This window comes from Cetorhinus maximus, chromosome 1 (genome assembly GCF_964194155.1).
Source record: "Cetorhinus maximus chromosome 1, sCetMax3.hap1.1, whole genome shotgun sequence".
Classification (NCBI taxonomy): domain Eukaryota; kingdom Metazoa; phylum Chordata; class Chondrichthyes; order Lamniformes; family Cetorhinidae; genus Cetorhinus; species Cetorhinus maximus.
In genome coordinates, this window is record NC_135879.1 from 55,725,550 (window position 1) to 55,745,781 (window position 20,232).

Genomic DNA, 20,232 nt, shown 5'->3' on the forward strand with positions numbered 1-20,232 from the left:
ATCTCTCTCTGTTATCCTGCAGGAGGAGTACATCAGGAGCATGGAACCTGGTGACCTAGCTGTACGCCTTTGTAGCATACAGAGAGCAGTGACGATAGAGAAGAGAGCAATGAAGGTGCCTGGCTGCGCAGAGGGAGGAGCAGCGCCCTCAGGAAGAAGAGGCGCTGGGGCTCCCGCACACGCTGCTGAGGAGCCACAGAGAGCTATCGCTGGTCGGAGCCTAGCTAGATCCAGGGTCAATAGAAGTCACCTTTCATTCCCAGTGATGACGGAGAACCAGTGTCGCCGAAGACTGAGAATGTGTAGGGAATTGGTAGGTCACATCTGCCAGCTGCTGCAGGATTTGGTGCCACGGGTCATTGAGGGCATCCACTGTCCGTGGCCATGAACGTGGCCAACGCGCTCAATTTTTACACCAATGGCTCTGTTCAGGGCTGCACATGTGACCTCTGTGGGTTATCACAAGCCTGTACCCACAAATGCATCCATGAGGTCACGGATGCTATCTTTGCGAGGGCACACAACTTTGTGCATTTTGCCCAGGACCAGGAAAGCCAGGATTCAAGAGCGATTGGATTTGCCCAGATGCAGGGTGCCATTGACTGCGCTCACATGGTGCTCAGATCTCTGTCACAACATGTGGTCAACAATATCAGCCGCAAGGGCTTCCATTCGCTGAATGTGTGACCACCATAAACGCATCCTGCAGGTCTGCACACAGCTACCAGGGAGTGTCCATGACTCCTATATTCTCAGCCGGTCACAGATCCCTGATGCCTTCCAGGGTCCACAGAGGCTGCAGGGATGGCTCCTCGGGAACCAGAGCTACTCGCAGAGGATGTGCCTGATGACACAAATGCGGCGGGGCCTCAGACTGCAGCAAAACAAAGGTTCTGAGGCCTTGCTGCATTCATGCTGCAACTCGCACCTTGGTGGAGGAGACCATTGGGATGCTGAAAATAAGGTTCTGGTGTCTGGACCCATCTGGTGAACCCTGAAATATAGTCCATAGAGGGTGTCACGCATCATCGTCGCCTGCTGCGCCCTTTACAACCTGCCGCTGCAACGGGGAGAGGAGCTGGCTAAGGAGGAGATGGAGGAGCCGGAGGTCTCCAATTAAGAAGACATCAACGGGGATGAGGGTGAGGAGGTCCTCGAAGGCAAGGATGATGGCAGTGAGGCCTTTGCACTGGCTAGACGAGGCAGGTGCACTCAGGAGGCCATCATAGCTCCTAGATTTTTGGAAGATGATGACAAAATGCAGTGAGGACACACCATAGATCCTCACATTGCAGGTGCGAACATTTGACTCCAATCTGGCTAATGGCAGCACACATACCCTCTGTGATAATGCTCCTGTTATGGGGAAGCAGTAGAGGCCCTAGTAGTCACTCGATTCCAGGAGGATGATGACGACATGCAGTGAGGACACTCCATAGACCTTCACATAGCCTCTGTGAATGTCTGACTCCTGTCTGGCTGAGGGCAGCTTGCTTGTGCTCTGCGGTCAGGTTCATGTCATACAGACACATGAAGCTTTAAATACACCTGATCCCTTGTCTGCATTCAGCATCTGAGCCCTTCAGGAGCACAGCGTCACTGGTCACAGGTGCTGAAGAGATTGGGGCCAGCCTCAACTTAAAGGTGTTGAGAGCACACGGAGAGACTGACAGAACTCTGTGACGCCTGCCCACAATATTTTGGCAGCAATGACAAGCACCATCGAGGTGCAGGGATCAGTAAGGTGTCCATGGGGTGTGAAGCCAGACCATCACTTTGGTCTGAAGGCGGCACAAAGCACAGGGAAGAGGCCCTGGACTGAGACGCCTGCCTTTATCCTGTACAGGAACCAAGCATTCACATCTGAGTGACATGAACACTGCTCATTAAAACAAGGAGCCATAGGCAGGGAGACATTCTTGGGAGTTTATTGGCAATAGTGAACAGTATGTACAAGTGATTAATACACATGCCCAGGCTGTGCAAATTGTTTTGACTCGAAAAGAGTTACATCTTCTTAACAGAGGTGTCAGCTGTGGCTCAGTTCATAGCACCCTCGCCTTTGAATCTGAGGGTTGTGGGTTCATGTTCCACTCCCGGAAACCAAGAACTGTGATTGTACTCGAAAGAGTTGCAATCTGTGACTGTTGATAACTCGAAAGAGTTTCAAATTAAAAAGGGAGCACGCGGTGTCTGCTGGCACCATCGAGGCCTTCCGTGCCCGGTGGGCACCGCGGGGACTGGGGTGTTTTGTTGACCCCTTTAATCACATTTTGGTTTAATGTTTGTAAGGTTCCTTTAAACTTTGTCCTTTGGTTTTACAGCTGACCTGACTTAGGGGCTGTGCCTGATTTATCCCTTATTGTGTTAATTTAGTTTATTGTTTTAACTCTGAAAGAGATACATCTTCTTAACAGTGGTGTCAGCTGTGGCTCAGTTCATAGCACCCTCGCCTTTGAATCAGAGGGTTGTGGGTTCATGTCCCACTCCCAGAAACCAAGAACTGTGATTGTACTCGAAAGAGTTACAATCTGTGACTGTGATAACTCGAAAGAGTTACATCTTCTTAACCATCCTAACCCTGCCGCTACGTCTTGGTGCTCCCCGGACATCCACAGCGGAGGTGGACACAGCCTGCTGACTGATACACCCTGTCTGTGATGACCTTGGTGGGCGTCCTCTGGACGACTGAGACCTGGAGGGCTCTGGCCTGCTTTCGGGGTCCTGCTGCATGGCAGTGGCACCCTCCTCAGCTGTGGAGCTGGAGCTGCTAAGGTCACAGGAAGAGGGGATTCAGATGGGCCGGACACTCTCAGTGTCACTTGGGTGGATGGCCCCAGGGTGTACACCTGCTGATCCTCATCCCTATTGGTGCCCGAGGGTTCCTGGCTGACTCCTTGAGGAGAAGGGGTAGCTGGAGTGAGATCGAGCTGCCCAGCACCCCTCTCGCATGCACACTGTTGGAGGCCATCTATGGCGTCAGCGATGGAGTTCAGCTCGCACAGCAGTGCAGGAGTGATGTCCTGGACCAAGGTCTCCATGGTGGCCACCATCCTACCAGTGTTGACCTCGGTGCATTGGCGTGCCGGCGCTATCACCTCAGCCCGAAGACGGAAGGACTTCTCCATCATGCCTTGCAATCTGAGGAGTGCAGCAGACATCCCTTCCTGATGTTCCAAAGCCTGCCTTTGTAGCTCAGGCAACTGAGGTATGACTGAGTCCAGAGGCTCGTCATCTGACTCGGACTCAGCAGATTTATTGCCTCCAGCAATCCTCCAAGTGCCTGGGAAGTCCCTGCTACCACCTGCTGTGGATCAGGCAGTGTGATGTGCTCACCAGATTGTGATCCTGAAGCTACTCTAAAGCTAGGTCTCACGGAAGTGTGTGTCTCTGTGCTGGTGGAGGGTGTGGGTGAGCGCTGTGACGGGTCTTCAATGAAGGTGCCTTCAGATTCTTCTTCAGAGGTTTCTTCGGGCTTGATTGGAGGCCCTGGGTCATGGATTCCCTCTGCTGTTACCAGATGTGCCTGCGAAAGCAAGGAGAGATAATTAGTGCATGGCAGGGGACTGCATATGGGGCACATCAGTCACAGCATGGTTGCACTGCTGGATCCTCACTTGGTACAGCAGCGCCGACCTCGCCATCAGCATCCCATGGACAGGATGCGGACAATGAAGGTATATCTAAGAGAGTGAATGATGAATTCCCTTGAACTGGCAGTGAGTGACATCCCTGTGGATGTGTAGTGGGCTTGTAAGTGTGTGAGTTGAGAGTGATGAGAAAAGTGATTCACCCTGGCGGAACGGACATCATTCATCCTTTTTTGGCACTCGGTGGCTGTCCTCTTTTGAAGGGTGTTGGCGATGACCACCACCTCTCATGCCAGATTAGGGATGTTGCTCCGCATCCTGAGGCCAAAGTGGGGGTAGAGGACATCATGGCGGGCCTTCACTGCGTCCAAAAGGCGCTCAAGAGATGCGTCATTAAACCAGGTGGTCTGCAGTTTTCTTGCCTTTCGGGACTATGTCTTCTTTACAGCCGTCCAGGGCTGGAAGCACTGAGAGGTATGTGGGTGGCTGCATTTTAAGTATAGTGCCCGGCATGAGGAAGCGGCAAGGTGATGGTGTGGCAGGCGAATGAGAGCCCACCTGCCATCAAAACAGCAGGTTTCCTGGGAATGTATGATTAAAGAGGCGGGATTGGGGTGTTAGGTGTGGAAAGCCACCATTGCGGCCGGCAGGTAAAACGTTCTTTTTCCTGCCTGCCACCACACTTGGTGCAAATCTGGGACGATTGATGGCATCAATATGTTTGTCTTATAAACATGATGACTCTTTTCATTGGGAGTTTGGCCAGAAAAGACCACATTACAAGATAAACATATTTCATTCTGGTATTGCTGGAACCAGTTCTCCACCTGGTTTGTGTCTAATATTTATTTGCAATTTCCCATTTAACTTATCTAACACGATGAGGGTCTTTGGAATAACATCTAGATCCCAATCGCGCCCCAATCATAATTCAGTTAACAGCCTTACTCCACTGTAAGTCCCCTCACGGCTCCTCCCCTTTCTATCTCTATTATATACATTTATATTTTAAAAAATACACGTATAGTTTCATACATCTTGCTATAGGAAGATGTTAAATTCTTCGGGAGTAGTTGTTCAATTAAACTTAGGAAGAGCAAGAAAGCGAAGCATCCATTGGTAAGCACATGGCACTGTTAACATTATAAAACAACAAGGGAACACTCAGGGATCGCGGTGCAACTTCCCTCAAATAAGCAGAACTTGCAGGAAGCCTCATCCCAAAGCTTATAGAAGGACGGGGGAAAAGAACACCCACCGTCAACCCACGACTGTGGTATGGGTGGGGGGGGGGGGAGGAAATTATGAATGATTTGTACTTGAACCAAATCGGGAAAGATGAAAGATTCCTGCGGTAACATTCTTATGTTGCACTTGTTGCTGAATGTTTGAATGTTTCCTGCAGCAGCTGCTGCTGCTTCAGCCGCCGCCTTCACTCGGCGCGCGCCTCCGCCCAGCCGCCACACGCGCCGCGCGCACCCAACCCCGCTAGGTTCCTGGCGATGACGTCGCTTCGCGCGTGCACGCGATTGTTATGTTTGGGAGGTGGTGGGGGGTGGAATATCATGTGGGGAGAGAGCGAGCCCGCCACCCAGCCACCCAGAGAGAGAGTGAGCGAGCGCGAGCTACCTGCTAACATCCATCTGGAGCTACACAGTGCACCAGGCTGAGCGCGAGCGCCTGCTGCTGCTGCTCCTCACAGCCGACAGCTCGCAGCACAAGCAGCTGCTGCTTCAACCAGTGCACTTCAGTCTCTTCCATACATACAGATAACAATTGCAAAAAAAAACTTGTGTGTGCGTGTAAATATATTTATTTTATGGCACCTTTTTTTTAAAAAAAACAAGAAACTAAATCTCTGTTTTCAGACGGTATGAGTTGTTTTGAGTGAAGCAGAAAAAAAAAGAGGATTTAAGATATATAGCAATATTGGAGGATGAAGATGAACGCAAAAGTGTCGTTAAAGTTGATCCTGGTACTGGCGGTGGCCGCCAACATGCTTGACAGCGAAGCAAAGTCGCGTGAAAGGAGTGAGAAATCTCCGGTGAGGAGGTGCCTGGATGGGAGTGCGCCGCGCCGCTTGAAGAAGAGGGACCGAAGACTGTTGGCACTGGACGCCAGTGGGTACATGTGTCATAAACTCTACAGCCGGCTGTCCTGCTGCCCCGTGAACAGGCACTTCCCGCAGTTTGTTGATCCCAAGGTAAGTTTTTCGTGTGTAGGTTTGAATAAAGTGCGCGATGTATAATGCACATGATGCGTTCATCATATTGAGCACGCAGCACTAACTTCAGTTCCCATAGTTATCAATCACCGTATAATAAAGACCTTTTAATTAGGGTTAGATTTTTGAGAGGGGGGTGTAAAACTTTTTGTGAGGCATGATAAGGAAGCTCTAATCATAATCGCGTTGACGGACTAAAGTTAGAAAGTGTGTGTGTAATAAACATTCAGGTGTTCTTGCTTGAAAAACTCCACAGTTGCAGCACTGTAGTTGTCAAGGTCCGATGAGGGACGCTTCAAAACTCGTGTTCCAGCGTTGTTGGCCTCAACATAATAAGAAATACCCAGACTGAATCGAATTTTTATGCTAGGTTCACGGTAGATTTCACTCTATTCTCATGTAAACAGCTTCTACGAATCAACATATGCGTCTGGGTGGTATCTTTCACTTTGTTTTGTAACAAAAAGCCATATTGCATCATTTAATTTGCTCAAGTCATGCAAATAGAAAAAATCAATAGGACAAAAAGGGGTCGACTTATCCTCCTCCCCACTAAACTGCTGCCCACACACAGAGTCCTGTTGCTTATGGCAAAAGAATAACAACAACACCATTGTGTTTGTTAGTTGGTTCACTAATGGGTGAAACTGGAGAACATCATTCTCCTTCAGTCCAAGCTCTGTCCAAATGTCCGTGCCTTTTGAGTGAGCATTTGTCCTACTATTTCTATTCCCAGATGAGCGAGAACGCCTTACTGCAGGTTTTCAGCTGTAGACTGAATCGAAGTTTTATTTCTACCATATGCGGCAATATTTGAGAGAGGGAAAAAGATTTGGTTTTTAGCTTGGAAATGGTCGGGGTTAAAAGTCCGTAGGTGTAAATGAGTAAACAGAGCCGACATATAAAGTGAGCTTCTCCCAGAGACACTTTTATTTGTACATTCAATCAAATCCGAAAATATTGTTTGACTATTTCTGGGAATGCCATGCATTATGATACTTCTTCATGTACTTTTCTGTAGTTTTTTTTATCCCAAGTACCTTTCAAGTGTTTTGGACACTTTGCTGTCTGAACACATGGCTAGTCAAGGAAGAACTTATTCGAGAATTTAGTCTGGCTGAGTTACAACTTCGTGCTCTTTTCACCTTGGATGATTTGAGAGCCAAGTTTGTCCAAGGGATCGTTTTCAAGTGTGTTCCCCTCACACTAATCTGTTTGCTCTTGCTATTTCACTAACCTAACAACTGCCTTTGTTATACAAATGTAACTGAGCAACAAACTCATCCAGTGTTAAAGCTGGCACTATGAAAGGACCAAATTATTAAGTCTTACTTCTGTTTTTAGTGATTTTGAGATGAAAGAAGGACTGCACACATGTTTTACATTAGTCAATAGCAACACTAATCATTCCGAAGCATGTTAGGATAATGTTTGAATTTTTGGTAGCTTTCAATGTGTTATGGTTAATCACATGCAGCTTGATGGTTTCATCTGTTACACTTAATAACAAAAAGAGGAAATTAGACTTATTACTGGAGGAAACAAGGTTTTTTTTTTAGATTTAAATGTTGTAATCATTTATTTAGCAATCAGAAAAAGTGAGTGCATAACAAGTAAGATGCTTCAAGGAATCAGACAGATTTTTGTTGAATTGGTTTTGTCAGATTTCTGGTTGGTTGATATGAGTGCAAGAATAATAAGTTATTAAATGTAGCTGGCATGTAGTTTGGGTATTCAAAGTGTTTCATAGCCTGCATTAAGCAAAATTCTTGGAATACAATCCTGCAAAAGCTAAGCCATTGATGACATTTCAGAACTCTGATACTTGCACTTAATGTTCAGAAGAGAACACAAAAAATAATAAAACTGGTAGATTGTTCTGCTTGCCTGTGCATTAAATCTCATGGATCCATCATCATTCCAATAATTGGTTTAAAAAAATGTCTTTTTAATTATTTCTCTCCACAGATATTGTCTACCATGAACCATCTCTCAGCCAGGTGGGTGGGATAGTCTTGGGGCAGCAGACTTCCCCGTGACCACATTGACACAATTTTGCGGTTTCCAAACTTGAGTGATGGTACTGCAGGGGGGAGTTAAAAAGAGCCAGAGAATTTCAGTATTTCCTCTTCAACAGCTTCTATGTGGTGCTCCATCTAATGGCCTGCCCAAGTACTGGCAAACCTTACTGAACTGAGGTGCGGGATTGATCAGGCAAACTTCAGGCTCCTCCTAGACTGGAATTTCATGCTACTATTTCTTCAGGGAGAAGATATGCATAAAGAAAATGCCCTGAATGTACTATATACCCAAATTGTGCTGTTCCATGCAATCAATTTGAAAGTATAATATGTTGTGATTGTGTACTACCTGGGCACATAAGACAAGCATGTAATTAACTCTGTCATATCCAGATGCATTCTTATGTTCCCATCCAACTAACACTTCCATGGGAGAAACCCTCCCATTATTTAATTCTGTACAATTAGAAGCTCCAGCTGAACCTCTGCAACTCTTTAGTTTCCATTTCTCACCCTAAAAATGTTTCCAACTACATCCTTAGTAATATTCTTATTTGCCTTCCAAATTATCCAAATGAAGCTGTTTTCATGACCCAAACCATCATCTTTGGGAATCAAATTTGTTCCCATTGACAACACATCAAAATAGCCTTGCATTAGATACAAGCCCTAGTCATGTTTTCCATTGTGATAGCATCAAATCATACCCACTGGCAATAAGTAAGCTCAGTCATATCCCTCTGGTTATCTGGACCATCCATGCACCAACCATGTAATATTTTTGTTTATAAATTATCACCCACCTGTTCTGTGCTGACTCGGTACTCTTAAATATACAGGGGAGAACACAAAGAATGAAACAATCTTAAAAGAGATAAAAGCAAAATACTGCGGATGCTGGAAATCTGAAATAAAAACAAAAATACCTGGAAAAACTCAGCAGATCTGACAGCATTTGCGGAGAGGAATACAGTTGACACTTTGAGTCCGAATGACTCTTCATCAGAACTAAGGAAATAGAGAAATGAGGTGAAACATAAGCTGGTAGAGGGGGATGGGACAGGTGGAGCTGGATAGGGGGCCAGTGATAGGTGGAAGCAAAGAAGAGATTGTCAAAGATGTCATAGACAAAAGGACAAAGGGGCGTTGATGGTGGTGATATTATCTAAGGAATGTGCCAATGGGGACATTAAGAGTATCTAGCAGGACAAGCTAGTGGCAGATGGCCCTAGTGGGGGTGGGGTGAGGGGAAGGGATCGAAATGGGCTAAAAGATGGGGATAAAACAATAGATCGAAATAAATTTTAAAATAGGTGGGAAAAGAAAGATATATTTATTTTAAAAATTTTAAATTACTGGAAAAAGGGGGATCGGAAAGGGGGTGGGGATGGAGGAGAGAGTTCATGATCTGAAATTGTTGAACTCAATATTAAGTCCGGAAAGCTGTAAAGTGCCTAGTCGGAAGACGAGGTGCTGTTCCTCCAGTTTGCGTTGAGCTTCACTGGAACATTGCAGCAGGCCAAGGACGGACATGTGAGCATGAAAGCAGGGTGGTGTGTTGAATTGGGAAGCGACAGGGAGGTCTGGGTCATGCTTGCGGACAGAACGAAGGTGTTCCACAAAGCGGTCACCCAGTCTGCGTTTGGTCTCTCCAATGTAGAGGAGACCGCATTGGGAGCAGTGAATGCAGTAGACTAAATTGCAGGAAGTGCAAGTGAAGCTCTGCTTCACATGAAAGGAGTGTTTGGGCCCTTGGACGGTGAGGAGGGGGAAGTAAAGGGGCAGGTGTCGCACCTTCTGCGGTTGCATGGGAAGGTGCCATGGGAGGGGGTAGAGGGGTAGGGGGTGATGGAGGAGTGGACCAGGGTGTCCTGGAGGGAACGATCCCTGCAAAAAGCCGCCAGGGGGGTGAAGGGAAGATGTGTTTGGTGGTGGCATCATGCTGGAGTTGATGGAAATGGCGGAGGATGATCCTTTGAATGCGGAGGCTGGTGGGGTGATAAGTGAGGACAAGGGGGACCCTATCATGGTTCTGGGAGGGAGAGGAAGGTGTGAGGGCAGATGCGCGGGAGATGGGCCGGACACGGTTGAGGGCCCTGTCAACCACCGTGGGTGGAAAACCTTAGTTAAGGAAGAAGGAAGACATGTCAGAGGAACAGTTTTGGAAAGTGGCATCATCAGAACAGATGTGATGGAGGCGAAGGAACTGAGAGAATGGGATGGCGTCCTTACAGGAAGCGGGGTGTGAGGAGCTGTAGTCGAGGTAGCTGTGGGAGTCGGTAGGCTTGTAATGAATATTGGTAGACAGTCTATCACCAGAAATTGAGACTGAGAGGTCAAGGAAGGGAAGGGAAGTGTCAGTGATGGACCACATGAAAATGATGGAGGGGTGGAAATTGGAAGCAAAATTAATAAATTTTTCCAGATGCAGACGAGAGCATGAAGCAGCACTGAAACAGTCAAAAGAGATACTTGTCTATACTGTTTGAAACAACCTGTCGTGTGGAAATATTATTACGTTCTGATAGCTTTAGAAATTATTGAATATCTTCAGTGTTAAAGCTTTATACAACTCCATAACTTCTATGCTGGACATTTGTGCTAAACAGCATCAGGTTAATAGACTGCAGTTCACAATCTCATATACTGAACAGGTCAGAGGTTGACTCTAGAACCTATACAGTACAGATTCATCTTGTAATTTGATAGCAATCTGAAACTGCTAAGTTACTTATTGAGACTAAAAGGACATGGAATAAATACGATCAATGAATTGCACTTTTTTTTTATCCGGCTAACATAAACTTCAAATCACAGTACTTTGCATAATTTATTGCCAACATAAGGAAGATTGCAACCCATTATCTTTTGTACCACAAGCAAACTATACAGTCTCTAATTGGCCCTGACATTAAAAAAAACTCTGCTTTTGGGGTAGGTTTTATGCCAAGAGATGCTTAGTTGATATGGTCCTGCTCCACTTTTCCTTTCCTGAGACGTTAACCTCCTTGTCTTCTTCCTCCTACAATCTTTTAAAAGTCAAGCTTTGGTCACGCAGATTTACCTCATCTAATATTTTACTTTTTTCAACCTGCATAGTGTCGGCAAGATAAGAGAACACTGTATGCCAAAGTTGGTTTTCCTCAATGTAGATGGCAAGCTACATAATACAGTTATTGAGGATACAGATAATAATGCTTCTGTCTATCTTTTGCAAGGGCTTCAGAAGATGTATGCTGATGGAACACTTCTGTATTCTGTACTTTTTCTTTTAAACCATAGCTTGCATAAAAGGAATGCTAAAAAAAAAAATTTAATTGCCTTTGAAAACTCTTATACCTTTAAGGAACATTCCAGGTAAAATGTTAAAGCTGATGTATTATTTTTTAATTGCAGCTTTTAAAGAAAAATTTGGCTAATTTAGTTGCTGACGGTTTATTATATTATTGCCATTAATTTATTCACTGCAAGGTATGACTTGTGCATGCATATGCGTCCCCATTGAAAATAAGGGCAATAAAACAAGTGCTTCATTACATCTTTGTCTTTTATACTTTTCAAAGGCAAAAGGAAGTATACTAACTCAAAGAAGAATTTCGAAATCTGAATCCTACTGGAAAATTTCTACAGCTTAAGACTCATTTTCTTTGCAGCCTGTTAACATTGTGTTTGCAGCATCAGTTTCCCAACCAGATGACCATGAACTGCCTAGCAAACTAATGCAAAGTTTTTTTCCATTCATATTTGAGTCATTATTTGAAAAGAGAAAACTATCATTACGTACGTTAACTATCACTGCAAGACGTTAACCTCCTTGTCTCCTTCATCCTACAATCAACGGGCTTTTAAAAGTCAAGCTTTGGCCACATAGCTTTACCTCATCTAATATTTTACTTTTTTCGACCTGCATAGTATCGGCAAGATCAGGGATAACATTGTATGCCAAGGTTGGTTTTCCTTAATGTAAATGGTAAAGTTGATTCCAAAATGATGCTAAGCAAATGCTTAGACCATAAGACCATAAGACATAGGAGCAGAAATTAGGCCATTCGGCCCATCGAGTCTGCTCTGCCATTCAGTCATGGCTGATAAGTTTTTCAACCCCATTCTCCCGCCTTCTCCCTGTAACCTTTGATCCCCTTACCAATCAAGAACCTATCTATCTCGGTCTTAAATACACTCAATGACCTGGCCTCCACAGCCTCCTGTGGCAATGAATTCCATAGATTCACCACTCTCTGGTTAAAGAAGTTTCTCCTCATCTCTGTTCTAAAAGGTCTTCCCTTTACTCTGAGGCTGTGCCCTCGGGTCCTAATTTCTCCTACTAACGGAAACATCTTCCCCACGTCCACTCTATCCAGGCCTTTCAGTATTCTGTAAGTTTCAATCAGATCCCCCCTCATCCTTCTGAACTCCATCGAGTATAGACCCAGAGTCCTCAAACGTTCCTCATTGTTAAGCCTTTCATTCCTGGGATCGTTCTCATGAACCTCTTCTGGACCCTCTCCAGGGCCAGAACATCCTTCCTGAGATACGGGGCCCAAAATTGCTCACAATATTCTAAATGTGGTCTGACCAGAGCCATATAAAGCCTCAGCAGCACATCCCTGCTTTTATATTCTAGTCCTCTCGAAATAAATGCCAACATTGCATTTGCTTTCCTAACTACCAACTCAACCTGCAAGTTAACCTTAAGAGAATCCTGGACTAGGACTCCCAAGTCCCTTTGCACTCCAGCTTTCTGAATTCTCTCCCCATTTAGAAAATAGTCTTAGGTTCAATTGGTACAAGGTGTCAACTGACTTGTAAATTCCCATTGTTTCAGAGATTAGATATTATGTAGAAAAACATATAAAGAATGAAGATAATGTCCAACTCTCAACTTTGGAAAATTTTATATAAAATAAACTTGGGCTTATTTTAGGTCAGTAACTTAGCGCATGCACCACTGATTTTCCAACCTGATGCAGGTTTCAGACCTGTTACTAGAATCCATCTCATACAGTTACTGCATTTTTTGTTCTCAAGCAGGATGACAATATTTGGGCTCCAGAAGAATGCTTCCTCTGTTGGAGTGACTGCTGAAATAGAAAGTACACAACCTGTGGAAGGAAAAAAAGGATAAAATGTATCTATATTACTAAAATATTTTCAAGCATGTGAAGTTGGTCTGTCATGTTGTGGAGTCAGTTCAACTAATCAGATTGCAGAACATCCAATCACAGGATGTTCAATCACAATCACAACACTTCCCAGTAGCAGCAGTAAGAAGATAAGCCCAATTTCTACAAGAGTCACCGATGCTATAAAATGCAGTAGGTTGCTGCATTAGAAGGCAATATGGATCAGAGATAGGGCTGTGGTGCTGATTCTCTGATCCATGCTACTTTTGAGCAAAACTTCCCATAAAGCATGGGATGGATCAGTGAACATACCTGTAAATTTTTGAGCAGCTCCAGAAGAGATCAACTAATTCAGTAAAAATAATAATGTTTTAAGCTTAAATTGTCAAAACTCCATCCCTTTCAACAGAAAAACACTGGTAATATGCTATTATTGCCTTATTAGGAAGGTACAATGAGTGAGGTTGAACAGGAGGTATAAATAAATGGTATACAGTGTCGGGATTGAGATTGTTTTGTGGACCCAAGGCCAAGTGAAATGAGCAGCAGCAATGACATGTTTTCAGGATAGAAATTGCACGGATCATGTCTTTTTCTCATATTTACTTTCAAATTCTTAGGTCAACTAGTACAAAAAAAAAATTTTGGTTTTATGCATTTTTTATTAATGTTTGAGAAGAATCCTTTATTATATTTCACATGATCTATCTGTACTTTCTCTCATTATAGACAATTGTATCTAGTTCTACTATGCATGCAACAGATGCAAAGAGCCAGTCATTGCATGCTTGTATTGCCCTGTGTGCACTCCCATTGTTTCCAGTGGGAGAGAACATCGGGTGTGTGTTATAATGATGGCTCTATCTATCTCTTCATGGGTATGTACCCTGCAGACCTCACACAGAGAAAAATGTGAAGGTCCCACTGTGTGGAAACAGCATGAAATAAACAGAGAAAATACTGTATTTCATTTCAGATGATTTAAATAATCCTATTGCTTAATCTATTGTTTGGTTTATATGTGACCAAAAACACATTCCAGAAATAGTAAAAGTGATTGCAGTGATTAGAATCTTCAGCAGTATAAGTCTCCATATAAATACCTTAATAGTGAAATTAAGGTCTGTGACAGCGAGAAGAGGATGATGATATTTGACAGCTGGAAAGCAGGATTTGAATCATTTTGCTTTATTTCAATATATAATTCATTATGCTTTTTTAAAAAAAAATACAAAAACAATATTTGAATTGCAAATTTGCTTCAGAAATTTAGGGAATGATTGAAATTAGTTGATATTTTTAAAGAAGCAGTATTTTCCTTTGGAAAATCTTATTAAGAATAATGTTTGGCTGCAGTTCAGTCTCTTATGTTATTTAATGCTGGATTTTCTTCCAAATTCAACTTTAAATATGACAAGTTTGGACTAAAATTGTGCTGCTTCAGATTGTGAAAGATAATATATAAGGAAAGTGACATTTTTTTGCTATGTCACTATAACCAACCTGAAAATGTGAATGTGGGGGTGAAATCCTTTTTCATAGACTGCCCACTGTCTCAGTATAATAATAAATAGTATAAGCATTAAATTATTTTACACACTTAGCTGTGTTGGATTAAACTGTGTACAACATATTAAAGGAGAAAGAGTGTATACTACTTTATAAAGATGGAAAATAGGATTATCAGACATAAAGGAAAACAAAGTTATTAAATGGTTTTAGGAATTTCAGTATATTTATAAACAAAAACATGTAATCTGCCAACACTCCCATCGTAATTTAATTTAGCTGTTGTAAATATTTTTCCATTGAAAGTTACTTGAGGAAATTTATAATCTTATGGAGCTGAATGATGTATTTTATGACCATTATTATTTCTTTTAAGTTTTATAATCACACTTGAGAACATTTCAAACCAAAAGGGCATCAGCAGAACTCCCACCAAGAATTCCTACAGTGGGGGGTATTGGGGTAGGATCGTAACATAATGGAAAACATACATATTGTTGTGGCCTGAGTAAAGCTTTTCTAATGTGCTGTGACATTTGGAATTTTTCATGTAGACGCTTTCTCGTTTGTCCTTTCAAACTTTTATTCAACTCATACTTCAGTTTATGGAAGAAAAGAAATAGAAAATACATTCTGGAATTTAGTAAACATTTATTACTTGCTTTACTAGGTTTAAAATATGGGAAAAATCCTACTTCATCTATATTCATAAAAGCAAGAAGATACAGTAAAGGTCCTATGTAAGGCAGACATTCTCTCCAAGTCAGAGTGTTTTTTTAAAATTCAGTTTGCTTTTGCTTACATCTTTCTGCTGTTTGATTTTCAGGTATTTTCTGTTACAAACAACACAGAATGTACAAGGTTGCTGGAGGAAATCAAGTGTGCCCAATGTTCACCACATGCACAGAATTTATTTCACTTACCTGACCGAGAAGAAGCATCAAACAATGAGCTAGCTTTACCCATGTTGTGCAGAGATTATTGCAAACAGTTCTACTTTGCCTGCAGAAGCCACGTAGCAGGTAATAAAGGCAAGACATGAATGAACCCTGAAATCATATAAATCCTCATACCTTGTTAATACATGATGAATCAGTGTGGGGGTATCCATAGCAGAGCCATGATCCTCTGGCGTGCAATTAAAGGGGTGGTCATAGGTACCATTAAACAAAATGAATGCTTACTGAAAAGTCATTACTTCAGTACTGGTGGCAGATGCTATTGCCACCCTGTTTGGAGTTGTAGTAACATTCAGGAAAGGCTGCTGCCACCCCTTTGCATAATTAAAAGCAGCATAGATAATACAATAGTAAAAACTGAAGTAATTTCTTTTAACGCTGCTCTAATAAGTATGCAATGTGTGATGCATGGTATTTCATTCTGCATCTCATTCTGTGATAGAGATGAATCCTTTCGCAGCAAGGCTTATATTTTTAATATTGTGTATTTAAATTCAATGCAGAACTTTTGTTTTTTAAAAAAAGAAAAAGCTTCTAAAGGAGAACTCTTAACTTCCTTTTGTGCGGTTTCACAGATTTTCCAAAGTTTCCTGGAAAATGAAAATATTATTATTTTATCCAAAAAAACTACTGATTTTTTTTCCACAGTTCCCTGCGTACAGCTGGTTCTTACTCTTTATCACATTCCCTGCAGACTGAAAGGGGGCGGGGGGTTACATTTTCCAAGTCTGCTTGCTAGGCAGTCATAACAGATTAGATTTTGCTGGATATTATTCACAAACAATAATGCATTGGGGAATTTTTGTACGCTTTTCCCACTCAAAAAATTAACTAATCCCTGACCCTGGTGACCTGGTCCTCATTTTGTTGGGGCTTACTACTTAATTTTTAAAAAAATTGCAGTTGAACTGAGCAAAAGAGTTAATTGGAGCGTCTTGAGCAGCACAGGAGCTGGTGCCACAGGAATCTTTCTCCCCAGATCAACATATGTGGTGACGAATGACAAATTTATTTTTCTACAAAGTTTGTGTATATGTAAAACTGCTGAAGTGCATCAAGATGTCAAGTGCTTTGGGTGACCACCCAGGTTGTCTTGGAAGATAACCAGATGAAAGCATAACTTTAGCACTGGGACATGGATGGGGCTCAGGGGTGTGAGTAAGTGAACTAGCAGCCTGTTTTTCAGCCAAGCTAGACGATTTGCCTATGTTAGACAGATGCTTATAATCAGCATGTGGCACCACTTGGTATTGCAGAGGTCGGTGCTAATTGAAAGCTTTTGTTTTGATACCAAAGATAGAAAACAAATTTTGTTGACAGAGTGGTCATTGACAAGCACCCTAATTGTATTTGTTTAAAGTACCCAATTAGAATTAAGTTTCCAGAGAATTATGCAACAGGAGTTAATCAAATCAAAGAAAATCATCCAAAATATCCGATATTTTGTTTTTAAATTTGAAAATGACTGTTTTCAGTGTTGCTAATATTGTGGGTGCACAATCTTTAATTTCTAAGAAGCCATTTGATTTCATATCAACATATATGTAATTGCATAACATTTTGTGTTACAAGTGTACAATATATTGCTCGGAAGATTTGTTGAAGTTTTAGCTAATCATTTGAATTTTTTAGATTTTCTTTTCATCATTATGATAGTGCTGAAATCACTGAGAATAATTACAGCTTTTCATACACTTGCACACCAGTCAAGTGTTGTTTACAAAATATAGCCAATTAATTAATCTGAATCTTCAGGTTTGTAGTATGTAGGATGCAACAGCTGTGGGTGGCTTGATGTTTTACTGTATTAACACAGCAATGTGCTTGGGCACAAAGTGGTAGGATACTGTTACTCTATTGATATTTCCCATACAAATAGTTATCAATGGCCATTCTTCATGAGATAAATTCCCATTCAGATAGGCTGTACAGGGAGGGAGAGGCAATTGGTGGAGGGCAAACCCATATGTGTTGCTGTTAATTTTCTGCATTCAGGAATGGCTTGTCAAATCCAGTGTGCTAGAGGATGGTGTATTGAACAACAGAGAGAGGAGAGTGAAATCTAAGAAAGGAAAAGAATTAAAAAAGCTGGTAAAATAAAATATTACACAGTACAAATAAGTGTTCCCAACCTGAGATTCATTGATATTAATATCTACACTTCAGAAAGAGAGTAGCATAGTTTGTCCCATACCTTTATACCTGATATCAGATTTTGTTATATTTCCTCCTGCTCTCCTAAAGGTAATGTAGACATGAGTGTAAAACATGGAACACTGCTTTATACCTACATACACTTTTTTGCTAAAGTACCAAAGAGGAAAATGTGCCTTTTTGACTTTTAGTCCATCTTTGCGATGAATCTAAAGCTGTCTAGATTAAGAATGACAAGCTTCCTGGTAACTTCCCTGCGCTCTCCATGCAGAGCAGGAAGTGAGTCTTCATACAGTACACAATTGTTCATAACAAGGATGAACACACAATAGAGCCACAAGAAATGAGGAAATAAGTGCAGTGAAAGAGTCCTGAGAGTTGTTTGCCTACCTTCCACTTCAGAAAATGTGAGGTTATGCACTTTGGCAGGAAGAATAGAGGAGCTGAATACTGGCATTGGAGGCAGTCCAGAGAAGGTTCACTAGGTTGATCCTAGGGATGGAAGGATTTTCTGATGAGAGGTTGAGTAGGTTGGGCCTGTACTCATTGGAGTTTAGAAGAATGAGAGGTGACTTTATTGAAACGTATAAGATTCTTAGGGAGCTTGACAAGGTAGATGTTGAGAGGTTGTTTCCCCTTGTGGGAGAGTCTAGGACCAGGGGGCATAATCTCAGAGTAAGAAATCGCCCATTTAAGACAGATGAGGAGGAATTTCTTCTCTCAGAGGGTAGTGAATCTGTGGAATTCTTTACTGCAGAGGGCTATAGAGGCTGGATCATTAAGTATATTCAAGGTTGAGATAGACAGATCTGTAATCAGTCAGGGAAAAGGCAGGAAAGTGGAGCTGAGGATTATCAGATCAGCCATGATCTCATTGAATGCTGGAGCAGACTCGTTATGCCGAATGGTCTACTTCTGCTCCTACATCTTATGGTCTTATAGTGGTGAAGTGACATACATTCTGAGAAATAAATTTTAAATCATGAGACAAACTGGATAAATAAAGCAAAATGTAAGTGTTGTTTAAATCATTTCAAATACCTTTGTAACTCTCTCATGACTTGATTACTTATAAGTTATGAGATGCTCCTCCCTTCAAAGATCCCCTATTTATGATGTATCAGTGTTTTGTAACACATAATGCCATAGAATTGGTCTGTCTATTTTCTCAACATGACCCATAACAGTCAAAATGGATAACGAAGGAGATGAATTTTATGATTTTGTCATACTTTGGTTATGCAAAGGGATGTATTAATGATTTGTCATGTTTTATATCTGCCACAACATGAGCACGGAGGAATTGGAAACAGTTTAGAGAGTGCTAGGAAACTAAGAGTGAGTCATGTTATCAGAAAAAAAATTAAAAATTGACATGCCTGTGACCATGTTACTGTTTCTTATTCACTTCACTTTTAAATTTCCTCAGTTTCCTGGGTCTTTGTGAGATCATCCTGGGGCTATGGGTGTTTGTTGGCAGTTTATTGACAAAATAACGTGGGAACAATTACTTTTATGTTTAAAGGAACTATGCATATCACCACCACATGAAATAACACTTTAAAGGCCTTAGTATGTTAGAGGTCATGTATTGTCACAGAGGCTTACGTGCTGAAGAAGATTAGGATTCTCTATAAATGTTTTAAAAATGGTGTGGTTTCATTTTAGTTTAAAAAACAAAATAACTTCTGACGCTTTAAGTAGTTGTTTGTCACAAAGTATTAGCAGTTACCCAATGTATATATTCAGATAATGAAGATGAGAATTATTTTGAAAAGTATCATTTTCAAAACAAAGCAAAATACTGTCTTCTTTGATTCTTTAAAGTGGAAGCTTTGACTTCAGCTATTCTTGTTGCATATGCAAACGTTTAATAGTGTGAACACCAACAATTTATTTAACATCTGTTTTCCAGGACTATTCCAGACCACTTCAGATGAGTTCTGCAACCTTTATTCAGCAAAGGACAATGGGATGTGCTTTCCTGACTCTCCCAGAAAACAAGTGCAAGGACCAGCTTCTAACTATTTAAACCAGATGGATGAATATCACAAAATGGAACAGATCAACAGGTTCAATAAGATAACTGCAATTTGATTTAGAAAAACTCAATAGTCATAGTCATGACACTGAACCAATGACATGTCAGCTTACACTGTACTGTTGTGCTACCAGATGGTTTGCTTGTCATAGAATTTTTAACAAAATTTAAAACATTGTTGAAGTTTATAAGCGTTAGGTAATGTTTTCTCCATAGAGAATTCCTTTCTATTGGAGTACGTTTTTCACTGTCCATTTGAGAAAAGACTAGGAGAACTGAGTAATCTAATAGTCAACAGCTTTAACTACAGGATCTCGTATTGTAGCTTTACAATTACGTTCAATGGTGCAATGTATTGGGGGCAGAAGATGGTTGCCCCAACCACAGTCAGTTCTTACTGTTAGTTGATGTTGAAGAAGGTGCAAAATAAGGTCCAGGTACTTTCCCTCACAGGGAGAGATAGGGGGATAAACAGTGGGAAACATTCAAAGAAACATTTCAAAAGAACAAAAACATGTTCTATTAAAAAAACAAAAATACAGTGAGAAAGATCCATCCATGGCTTACTATGTAAATTAAGGATAATATTAAATTAAAAGGAAGAGGCTTAT

The 20,232-nt window shown here is 41.8% G+C and overlaps 1 protein-coding gene across 5 annotated transcripts in view; it reads left to right on the forward strand.

The window, feature by feature from the left end:
• The first annotated feature begins 5,191 nt into the window (after positions 1–5,191).
• The window catches only part of hhip (hedgehog interacting protein), a 236,923-nt gene continuing 221,882 nt past the window's right edge, over positions 5,192–20,232 (forward strand). For all 5 annotated transcript variants that reach the window (XM_078540822.1, XM_078540831.1, XM_078540851.1 and 2 more), the window contains exons 1-3: positions 5,192–5,793; positions 15,294–15,489; positions 19,496–19,652. In XM_078540822.1, the coding sequence (XP_078396948.1) occupies positions 5,527–5,793; positions 15,294–15,489; positions 19,496–19,652 (620 nt within the window). In that variant the 5' untranslated portion in view covers positions 5,192–5,526. The remainder of the gene's footprint in view (positions 5,794–15,293; positions 15,490–19,495; positions 19,653–20,232) is intronic.